Source organism: Triticum aestivum, chromosome 4B, assembly GCF_018294505.1.
Source record: "Triticum aestivum cultivar Chinese Spring chromosome 4B, IWGSC CS RefSeq v2.1, whole genome shotgun sequence".
Classification (NCBI taxonomy): domain Eukaryota; kingdom Viridiplantae; phylum Streptophyta; class Magnoliopsida; order Poales; family Poaceae; genus Triticum; species Triticum aestivum.
In genome coordinates this window covers 639,061,052-639,072,125 of record NC_057804.1, presented here as the reverse complement: position 1 = coordinate 639,072,125, position 11,074 = coordinate 639,061,052, and the positions used below count along the sequence as shown (strand labels likewise).

Below are 11,074 nucleotides of genomic sequence, written 5' to 3'. Positions count from 1 at the left end.
GCCCCGTTCGCGAGCCCGCCGATCTCATCCCCTCCCGGTCTTTTCTTTCTTTCCTTCCCGTCGGGCCGTGGCCGGGCCCGGGTTCCCATCTCGCCCAGCTGTACCGCACTCCGGCCCACCAACGTTGACCCGCGGCGCCGCGGCCGGCCGAACCCGTCGCCGTCCGCCGTCGCGCATCCGATGCTCCCGAAAAGAAAAAGGAAATTACTAAAAATTCGAAGCGTACAACCGACGGCAACGAATCGGCGCGGGCCCCGCCGCGCAGCGTGACGGCCCACGCCGCCTCGCCCACGCGGCCGCTGACGGGCCGGGCCCGCCCGACGACGCAGAGGGAAATAAATACGGGGACGACCGACCGCACCCGTCCGTCACGCTTGACTTCAGCGCTCTCTCCGCCCCCAAATCGTCGGCTCCACCCCCACCCACCACCCGCAGTCCGCCGCCGCCGCCATGTCTTCCGGTGGGATCGCGCGCGGCCGCCTCGCGGAGGAGCGCAAGGCCTGGCGGAAGAACCACCCCCACGTACGCCCGCCCCCCTCATCTCCCTCTCGATTTCGCTCCTCGCCTCACCTAACCTGCTGTTTCGATCGGCGATGTCGCGCTGTTCCTGATCTGTTTGGTTTTGCTTCTCGCAGGGCTTCGTCGCCAAGCCGGAGACGCTGGGCGACGGCACGGTCAACCTCATGGTCTGGCACTGCACCATCCCCGGCAAGCAAGGGGTAATAAGCTCCGCCCCCGCCTCCGCCTCCGCCCCGCTCACGCCCGAGCGATTGATTGATAGCGGCGTGCGTAGCCCCATCTGTAGTCCTCTCGTTTGCCCCTAGACTAGATCGGGGTGCTTAGCTTTGGCTGTTTCCCGTTAGCTACCCACCCGCAGCTTCTTGCTTGATCAGATCTCGTTCCGTGGATTGAATATTGATCGAGGCTATAGCGTGCCGTGGTCTCACTCCGCAAGTGGAGAGAGATATTATGCTAGATGTTGGATGGACCTTCTGCTGTTACTTCGTTTTCTTGGCAGATTAGTGTGTATTTAGTTCGTTTGACCCTTCAATTTGCATCGTGCAGTGGCCTGTGGTGGTTTCTTCATGCTTTTAGTATGCCCGAGGATTATTACCTTTTTAGTGCTAGTCTAACTGTAGCTATCTGCACAGTGTGTGTGTAGCTGCTACTGGTTTATCCATAAACTTGTGCACTATCAGAGTACGTTAGTACATACTTGCTACTGGTTTATCCATAAACTTCTGCACTATTAGAGTACGTTAGTACATGCTTCAAAAGTAGGTTTCGTTCCAGGCTTCCAGCAACTACTGTATAGATATGGGCAATCATCAACTAGAGGTTGACTGGGAGTTCAATTATTTCTGTATTCATATGCACAACCTCAATTGCAAGGGGATTGTTCAACTTTTGTCATCGACTCGCCTAGCTAAAGTCACTATCAGGTCCCCAGTGAAGTAGTGTTAGCATACCTGCAATAACCCTACTGTATATGCTTTCAGAATTTTCAACCCGGAGTTTAGGATAGATAGATGCTTCAAAAGGAGTGTTAATTGCTGCAATGGATGTTTGAGGTGTAGTTAAATTGATTGCACACTGAACTTCAATTGAGTCACCGCCGATTTTGTGCAAGTTCAGTTATCTACCCAGCCAAAGCAGTACATAGGTGTCCTGGTAGAGTTGCTTTAGGATATCTCCAGTCACTGTACCATATGGTTCAAAATCTTCAAACCCAGGATTCCTGCTAGCCAAGTTATAGTTAACCTGCTTGTTCTCTGGTGGCAACCATCTGATATAGGCTAATCTGAGGTGTCTACTGACTAGTGAATATAAACTGGGCTAAAATACTTGACAACATGTCCATGATTTAGTATGACACAAGTAGACCGTGTAAATATATGTTTCTTCTTTGTTAATGATCTCAGTTGTTTGCCTTACCTGATCTCTCTGTTGGATGCCGTTGTTAGCTTATTGCTTGGCACATTCTCAAGCTTGTCATAATTCATAGCCTTACAGCCATATTCTGAATTTGTCGCTTCTCTGTTTATGGTAGAGTTTTGAACTGTTTGTTATAACATGGCGCAGCTTTAACTGTTCCCGTCTCTTGTTGTGCAGACTGATTGGGAAGGTGGATACTTCCCTCTCACCCTTCATTTCAGCGAGGATTACCCCAGCAAGCCTCCCAAGTGCAAGTTCCCTACAAATTTCTTCCACCCGAATGTCTATCCTTCGGGGACAGTCTGCCTTTCAATCCTCAATGAGGACAGCGTAAGCCTGCAAACCATCTGTTAGGTTATATTTAGTGCCAGATTTGACAGCATGGTTTACCGTTTGGTTGTTTCCTCTCAGGGCTGGAGACCTGCTATTACTGTGAAGCAAATCCTTGTTGGAATTCAGGACTTGCTTGATCAGCCCAACCCGGCTGACCCTGCTCAGACTGATGGTTATCACCTTTTCATCCAGGTTAGTTAACAGTGACCATCCAGGGTCTAGCTAAAGTCCGATTACGCTTCCTAAACCGGTTCGCATATGGTCCTCTAGTCGGTAACACACTTTTTGGGCATATATGTGCAGGATCCAGCTGAGTACAAGAGGCGTGTTCGGGCGCAGGCAAAGCAGTATCCCGCATTGGTCTGAGAGGAAGGAAGGATTGGCAAGCGTAATGATCCATGCTCTGCACATCCGCATAGTTATTGGAAGTAGATCTAAAATGAATGCCTCTTGCATACATGGAGTTAGACCAAGTAAAACCAACCCGGAAAAGGGTGCCTTGAGAAGTATTCATCGTCTGTCATTGTGGACCAGTCGCGACTTAAGATTCGTGTTGGTTGTAATCGGGTTCCATAACGGTGATTCCTGAACTGTTCGGAGTGCTTGTTTTGTGGGTTAATGTCTGTCTTGAGGTGGATTGCCGTGTGCGTTACTAGTCGGTTCTAAATGCTAAAGAAGATGTCTGTTGGTTCTAAAAGCATTTGTTTTGCTGAAGTTAACCTGGTGTCCTGCCAGTGTTAACTTCCGTCCCACCTTCCTCTTGCTCTCTTCTCCCACTCTGCTGGTGGTAGAAGAGAGCGTGCATAGATCCATTATTTGGCACTGTCATTTTGGCTGGTGATGGTGTGTCTGCCTCTGGACAACATGAGCCGTTCGATCTACCTGGAACCAACGGCCGAGATGTGTGTGCATAGAGACATGGCCTTGCCACCGGACCGGAGGTAGCTGCCACTGTATAAAATACGGAACTATTCATCCCAGCCTCATTTCCTTTCTGGTTCATCGCCCTGACATTTCCCCAGCGTGCATTGCATGCACGTACGCGCTTGATCGATCAGAGCTCAAAGCCCGTCGAGACCTAGGAACTCGTCCGGGTCAAGCAACGGCACCGCCTCTCCCTGCCCCTGCCTCTGCGCGACGGGGACGCTGTGGCCGTCGTCTGGCTGCGGCGGCGGCGGCGGCGGAAGAGCCTGCAGCTGCGCACCGTGCGCGGGGACGATGGCGAGCTGCGCCCGCGTCCTGGCGAGCTCGCACTGCGTGGCCTGAATCTCCTCCTGCAGCTGGCTGATGATCCCGGCGCATCCATACACCGGGTCCTCCACCCGCCACTGCGCCTCCATCGCCATCGCCTCCGCCGCATGAGCTCTCTCATCCGCCGGCAAGCTCTGCAAGTGGCAACCCAATTCAAATGTCGAACCGTGCGCGGCCGGAATGATCGATTACCAGAGGTCACGTACCTGGAGCAACCTGGCGACGTTGCTGGCGCCGAAGACCCGGTGGACGGAGGCGTAGCGGTGGGGGTGCGACGCCGGGAAGTAGGGGGCGAGCACGCAGTCGTGGGCGCACCGCCGGCGCAGGTACTTGCACGCCGCGCACCTCCTCTGGTTATTGCCGACGCCTTCCTGGTCCTCTTCCTGCATTTCCACGTCGTCGGTGGTCGACATGATGATCTAGTGCTAAATCCTGGTGCGAGTTCGTGGGATCTCTGGAAGATTTCGGGGAGATCTTGTGGGCTCATGCTTATATACGCATCGTGCATGGAGGGAGCGCTGGAAATGGCAACACCAACGGCTACGTCGGTGTAAACATGGTAAGCTTAACGGCATTGCTGTTGCCAATTCTAAGCGCGCCGCACGCAGCAGCCGTTTGCACCTTCCTTTACTCGCTCCCCAGGGCCCGTGCTCGGTCTTCCCGGCCAGCGCTGCACCGTTGCCGTCTCCCCATGTTAGGGCTGCTGTAGGCCGGTGAGGCTGGCTCGGTTTAGTCCCACCTTGCTTACGGGAGGAGGCCATGACCAGCTTATAAGGGAGAGACTCCTTCCTCCTTTCGATCCGGGCTATTGGGATGGAGTAGGCTCTCTGCTGAATGCTAGTGCACCGAAAACATCCGAACATATGCCGATGGACCAGCATCCGACTTGATTTAGCCCACACTCTACTTATATTCTGGACGTTTATGCGTACATGGGCCAACATTCACCAGAGAGCCGACTCCATCCCAAAAGCCCGGACCTCCTCCCGTAAGTGAGGTAGGAATTGTTAGCGAACGTGTGTTCGTGTCCTCTGTGCATGCCTAGTTTTTAGCCTAGCATCGGTTGAGTCAGTTGAGCTGTACATATATAAACCAGTGTAACACCAGATGATGAATACAAGAGCTGTTGCACGCCCTCTCTCTCTATATCTCGCTCTGGCTCCAACATGGTATCAGTTTAACTGAGATCCGTTTCTTCCGCTGCCCCACTCTTCCCACGCCATGAGCTCCTCCTCCTCCAACTCTTCCACCGGCGACTCCTCCTCCGACGAGCCGTTTGATCTCCCGGTTGCCACCCAAACCCTGCCCACTCTTCAGGTCCAAAGCCTTCGCATCCGGGACCACGTTCTCATCACCCTCGACTACGAGAAAGAAAACTACGGCCTCTGGCGCCGTCAGTTTCTCTCCGCCCTCGCCAAGTTCGGCCTCACCGATCATGTCGACGGCTCGCCGGCGCAGGCTACATCCGACTGGGCGCTCAACGACTTCGCCGTCCTCTCGTGGTATAGCGCCACCGTGACGCCCTCAACCTTGGAGATCGTCCAGGAGCGCAAGAACTCAGCGTACACCATATGGCGCTCGCTCCGCTCGCTCTTCCGTAGCAACCGCGATGCGCGCATCACGTATCTCCTTGATGAATTTCACAGTTTTCTTCAAGGAGATCTTTCCGTCGTTGAGTACACTTCTCGGCTCAAGCAGATGGCTGACACCCTTCGGGACCTCGGCCATCGCATCAAGGACCGCGACCTCGTCCACAACGTCCTCCGCGGCCTCGACGAGCGCTTCCAGCACGCCGTTCCCCACATGACGAGTGGACGTCGGCCCTCCTTCATCAAGCTGCGCTCCTTCCTCCAGCTCGAGGAGCAGCGCCTCAGCCGCCAGGCGCGCGTGGCCGCGCGCACCGCACTCATCGCCCAGGCCAGCGCCTACTACGCGGCGCGACCTCCGGCGCCGGCGCCGGCGCCCGCTCCGGCCTCCTTCAACCCGGCCCTGCTCGGCCCTCTGCCCCACGCCGCCGGCAGCTCGGCCGGCTCCTCCGGGGCACGCGGCCGCCCAAAGAAGCGCAAGGCCAACCCAGCGGGGCCTGGGGGCTCCTCTTCCGGCGGGGTTGCTCCTGCTGGGCTTCTCCCTGGACCGCGTCCTCCTACTACTGTCGCCGGCACCTTCCAAGGGATACTTGGTGCCCGGCCACCTGCCCCGACTCCGCCCCAAGCGCACCAGGCCACAACGGTGGCGTCGCCTTCCCCACAATGGGATCAGGCGGCTCTCATCGCCGCCCTCAATCAGATGGCGCTGCATCCGCCCTCTGCACCTGGCGGCGAATGGGTCCTCGACAGCGGCGCTTCGTCCCACATGAGCTCCGGTTCTGGTATTCCCTTCTCCCTACCCAACCCATCCTCTCCTTCTTCTATCATCGTCGGCAATGGTTCTCTTCTTCCCATTACCGGCGTCGGCTCTACTTCCTTCTGTACCCCCTCCCGACCTCTCTCCCTTCTTGAAATTCTCATCTCTCCCTCCCTCATCAAAAACTTAGTTTCCGTTCGTGCTTTCACTCGTGACAATTTAGTTTCAATTGAATTTGATCCCTATGGTTTTTCTATCAAGGATCTGGCCACAAAGACGGTGCTTCTCCGATGTGACTCCTCCGGCGACCTCTACACCTTCGCCCCGTCAAGCCACTGCCTCACCGCCGCCGTCACCGCCGACTTGTGGCACCAGCGCCTCGGCCATCCTAGAGCCGCCGCCCTTGCCAAAGCCTCTTCTTTTTTTGATTTCAGTTGTAATAAAACCTCGACGACACACTGCGAGGCTTGTCGTCTAGGCAAACACACTAGACTTCCCTTTAGTTCTTCTTCCTCTCACACTTCTTTTCCTTTTGAACTTTGTCATTGTGACTTATGGACGAGTCCGATCTCAAGTGTATCTGGTTATCAATATTATTTGGTCATTCTAGATGATTTCACACACTATGTCTGGACCTTTCCCGTACGCCGCAAATCTGAGGTTCATAGTCTCCTTGTTCAGTTTTATGCCTACGCTCAAACACAATTCTCCCGTCCTATCCTCGCCTTTCAGACCGACAATGGGCGTGAATTCGACAATCTCGCAAATCGCTCACTCTTTGCCTCCCACGGCACGCTCTTCCGCCTCACCTGTCCCCATACTTCCCAACAAAACGGCAAGGCTGAACGGATACTCCGTACCCTCAACGACGGTGTCCGGACCCTCCTCCTACACGCCTCCATGCCTCCTCGTTGGTGGGCCGAAGCCCTTGCCACGTCCACCTATCTCCTAAATCGGCGTCCCTGCAAAGCCAATCTCCTCACCACACCATACGAACTTCTCTTCGGGACCCCACCCGATTTTCGTCATCTCCGTGTTTTTGGATGCCTCTGTTATCCCAACCTCATTGCTACCGCCCCACACAAACTCTCCCCTCGATCAGCGGCTTGCATTTTTCTTGGTTACCCGGACGAGCGAAAAGGCTATCGTTGTTACGACCCCATTACCCGGCGCATCCTATTCTCCAGGCACGTAACTTTCGTGGAGTCTATCTTTCCATTTAAAACGCTGCCAAAATCTCCTGAAGACTCGCCCGAATCAGCTCGTGATCCACCTCCCGCGGACTACGTCGACGTTGCATGGCCACCGCCTACCCCGACCCCTCCTGGATCGCCACCTGGCCCACCCATGCAATCCCCGCCTCCCACTCCGCACTCCACTCCTTTCCCCACGTCCCTGCCCGGGCCCAACTCTACACCCGCTGGCCCACCTACCCCACCAACTCCCATGCACCACGTCTCTCCAGAGCCGCCTCCTGCGCATGTTCCACACCCAATGCTCACGCGTGCACGCCATGGAATATTCCAACCGAACCCAAAATACGCCAATCTGCATGCCACCACAATCTCTCCAATTCCCACGTCCGTTCGAGCTGCTCTCAACGACCCGAACTGGCGCTCTGCCATGCAATCCGAATTCGATGCTCTCCTCGCCAACTCCACGTGGACCCTTGTCCCTCGCCCACCTCACACTAATATTGTCACGGGCAAGTGGGTTTTCAGGCACAAAACGAACGCCGACGGATCCCTCGAACGGTACAAAGCTCGTTGGGTTGTCCGCGGCTTCACACAACGCCCGGGCATCGACTTCGGCGAGACTTTCTCTCCGGTGGTAAAGCCAGCGACGATCCGCACCGTGCTCACTCTGGCGTGCTCACGCGGCTGGCCGGTGCACCAGCTCGACGTGAAGAACGCCTTCCTTCACGGCCTCCTCGACGAACAGGTCTACTGCTATCAACCTGCTGGATTCGTCGACGAGGCTCACCGCGATCATGTGTGCCGCCTCTCGAAGTCCCTATACGGCCTCAAGCAGGCTCCGCGGGCTTGGTTTCATCGCTTCGCCACCTTCGCCGCCACCATTGGGTTCACCGCCTCGCGCTCCGACGCCTCGCTATTCATACTACGGCGGGGCGGCGACACCGCCTATCTTCTACTGTACGTCGACGACATCGTCCTTGCTGCCTCATCGGCGGTCTTGCTTCGCACCATTGTCGATCAGCTTCAGCACGAGTTCGCGATGACGGACATGGGTGCTCTCCACTACTTCCTCGGCATACGCGTGCAGCGCACCTCGCGTGGGTTCTTCCTCAACCAGACCCAATACGCCGAGGACCTTCTCCGTCGCGCCGGCATGTCGCAGTGCCATCCCGCTTCCACTCCGGTTGACACGTCGCCCAAGGTTGCCGCCGACGTCGGCCGCTCCGTGGACGATCCCTCGGAGTATCGCAGCCTCGCAGGCGGGCTGCAATACCTCACTATGACACGCCCTGATCTGGCGTACGCGGTCCAGCAGGCGTGCTTGCACATGCATGATCCACGGGACAGTCATCTCGCCATCATCAAGCGCATTCTACGCTATGTTCGCGGCACCTCCACCCACGGTCTTCTACTTCCGATCTCTCGGTCGACTGAGATCATCGCTTACTCCGACGCCGACTGGGCCGGCTGCCCCGACACCCGCCGCTCTACCTCTGGCTATTGCGTTTATCTTGGTGACACGCTTGTCAGCTGGTCCTCGAAGTGGCAGGCCATCGTGTCACGATCCAGCGCGGAAGCAGAATACCGCGCCGTCGCCAACGCCGTCGCCGATTGTGTATGGCTACGGCAACTTCTCCATGAGCTCGGTGGCTCACCGCCGAAGGCTACCATCGTCTTTTGTGACAACATCTCGGCCGTGTATATGTCCACCAATCCCGTTCATCATCGGCGGACAAAACACATCGAGTTGGACATTCATTTTGTCAGAGAGAAGGTGGCCCTCGGCGATTTTCGCATTGTACATGTACCAACGACTCAACAGCTCGCAGATATCATGACCAAGGGTTTGCCAACATCGGTCTTCCAGGCTTTCCGGTCCAGTCTTTGTGTCTTGCCAAGCAGCGACGACACGACTGCGGCGGGGTGTTAGCGAACGTGTGTTCGTGTCCTCTGTGCATGCCTAGTTTTTAGCCTAGCATCGGTTGAGTCAGTTGAGCTGTACATATATAAACCAGTGTAACACCAGATGATGAATACAAGAGCTGTTGCACGCCCTCTCTCTCTATATCTCGCTCTGGCTCCAACAGGAATAAACCGAGCCAGCCTCACCGGCCTGCTTGTTACGCAACACTGATGAAGGTAGGATAGGCGTTCTTGGAGTTGGAGCAGATCCTAGCTTCCTGCAATTCCTGCAACTGCAGCCTTGCTTTGCTTGATGAACCACATAGCAATATTGGGGACGTGCAGCATATATAATTCGGACAAGTTAATGTTAGTAGTAAGACGACACTGGCAGTGCCACTCATAGAACTCTTCATGTGGATGCATTTTAGTCACACTTATATGAAAACAAACAAAAAAACAGGTCCTCAAACCTGCATTTCGGGCTCGAGCCAACCCATCCGAAAGACTGAACTGATGAAGAACAGAGGGGCAATCTATTTCGACATGCCTCCTCACACCTTGGCTATCTTAGATGTGGGGTCAACATAGGCCACATAATCTTTTTCCATACTTGTTGGCAGGCTCATGAACTTGAGACCTCTTGGTTCTGATTTCACATTGAATTTATGCTCCGACCAATTCATTCAAAAGTCCAAACTAATAAAGAAAGGTGGGTAATATATTTCAACAAACATTGGTCACTAGCGTGCCATATCCTTCCATAGGGCGTTGGCCTAACATGTTTTTAGCGCAAAACGGTCACGCGAGGTCTGGGGACAAGTTATTTTGTAGAAAGGACTTTGTAGTTATTAACTATCGAAAAATGCCGTTACACTACTTTCTTTCTCGAATCGCAAAATCGTCTTTCCCCACTTGCAAATTCCCTAACATTAATTCGTAGTGTTCCCAAACTCGAGACCATGGACGACGACGTCGAAGGTAGTGAGACATCCCGCAACGGCTGGAATGGATGTTCCGTCATGGAATGTAGCATGAATGCATGATGGCACCGATGTCAGTTCGTACGTGGGTTTGGTCCCACGTACATGACAGTAGTATATTTCCCCCAAAAAACAACTTCTTGTTTGAATTAAAATTGTTCAAATAACTTGCTAATTGATTCAAATCATAACCAATTAACGTAACTCCGAAATTGGACCAGTAAAATGCATAGATTGCAGTGGTGCACTTGTTTTTCCTGTTTAACGACTAAAAAATATTGTTTAGTGCAGAACAGTAATTAACTTATTAATTGCATATGAGGCCTTTTCAGGTGTTATATTGCTTCCTACCTCATTTAAATGGACTAGAGAGGATAGTTTACTTATGCTTCACCTCTTTGCTGTGTAAACAACATTTAATATTAAATAGGATCTAACCTAATAATCACACGTGGACTTTCGTCGATATGCAACGAGTTGCATATCAAGCTTCACTTAGTGTGTAGTACTTGCTTGACTTGCCTTTGCCATGCCATGTTTGTTGTTGATTTGCTTTATGCATGACATGTTTGTTTACCGTATCATGTGCCTCTTTCCGGATTTGCTTCTTATCAATAGAGTACGAAGACGATGCGGAGTGGGAGAATTCGTTAGACAACACTTTCGAAGTTTGGCTTAAGGATCTTCTTCATAGCGGGATAACAGGTAAGAATGAGCATTACCTTGTATAGCATTAGTAGCTTTGCTTGCTGGATGTCTTGATACTATTGTTTGGTCTTGCTACCTTTAAGCCTACAAATTGCCACGATACAACCTCTAACCTCCACTATCTAGCAAACCTTTTGATTAGCTATGCTACCACTTGCTCAGCCCCTCGTGTAGCGTTGTTAGTTGCACGTGCAGGTTTTTCAATGTGATAACATGGATATATTTGGGATATCATTATTATATTGCCAATTTGTTAAACTTGACTATATACTTGACTAAGGGTGGAAGGCTCAGGCCTATGCCTTGGTAATTTGTTCCACTCTGGTCAACCCTAGTTTCCGTTGTTCTGGCTATATGTTCCTTGATGAGCGCATCCTACCATGTGAGGGTTATTATGGCCCCCTTGAACTCCTTTATCTAGCA

At 53.3% G+C, this 11,074-nt stretch overlaps 1 protein-coding gene across 1 annotated transcript; it reads left to right on the top strand.

The window, feature by feature from the left end:
- The first annotated feature begins 355 nt into the window (after positions 1-355).
- Positions 356-2,965, top strand: LOC123093766 (SUMO-conjugating enzyme SCE1). The gene is made up of 5 exons (XM_044515816.1): positions 356-522; positions 636-719; positions 2,113-2,265; positions 2,347-2,460; positions 2,572-2,965. The coding sequence occupies exons 1-5, from the start codon at positions 451-453 to the stop codon at positions 2,632-2,634; spliced, it is 486 nt and encodes a 161-aa protein (XP_044371751.1). The 5' UTR covers positions 356-450; the 3' UTR covers positions 2,635-2,965.
- The last annotated feature ends 8,109 nt before the right edge of the window (positions 2,966-11,074 follow it).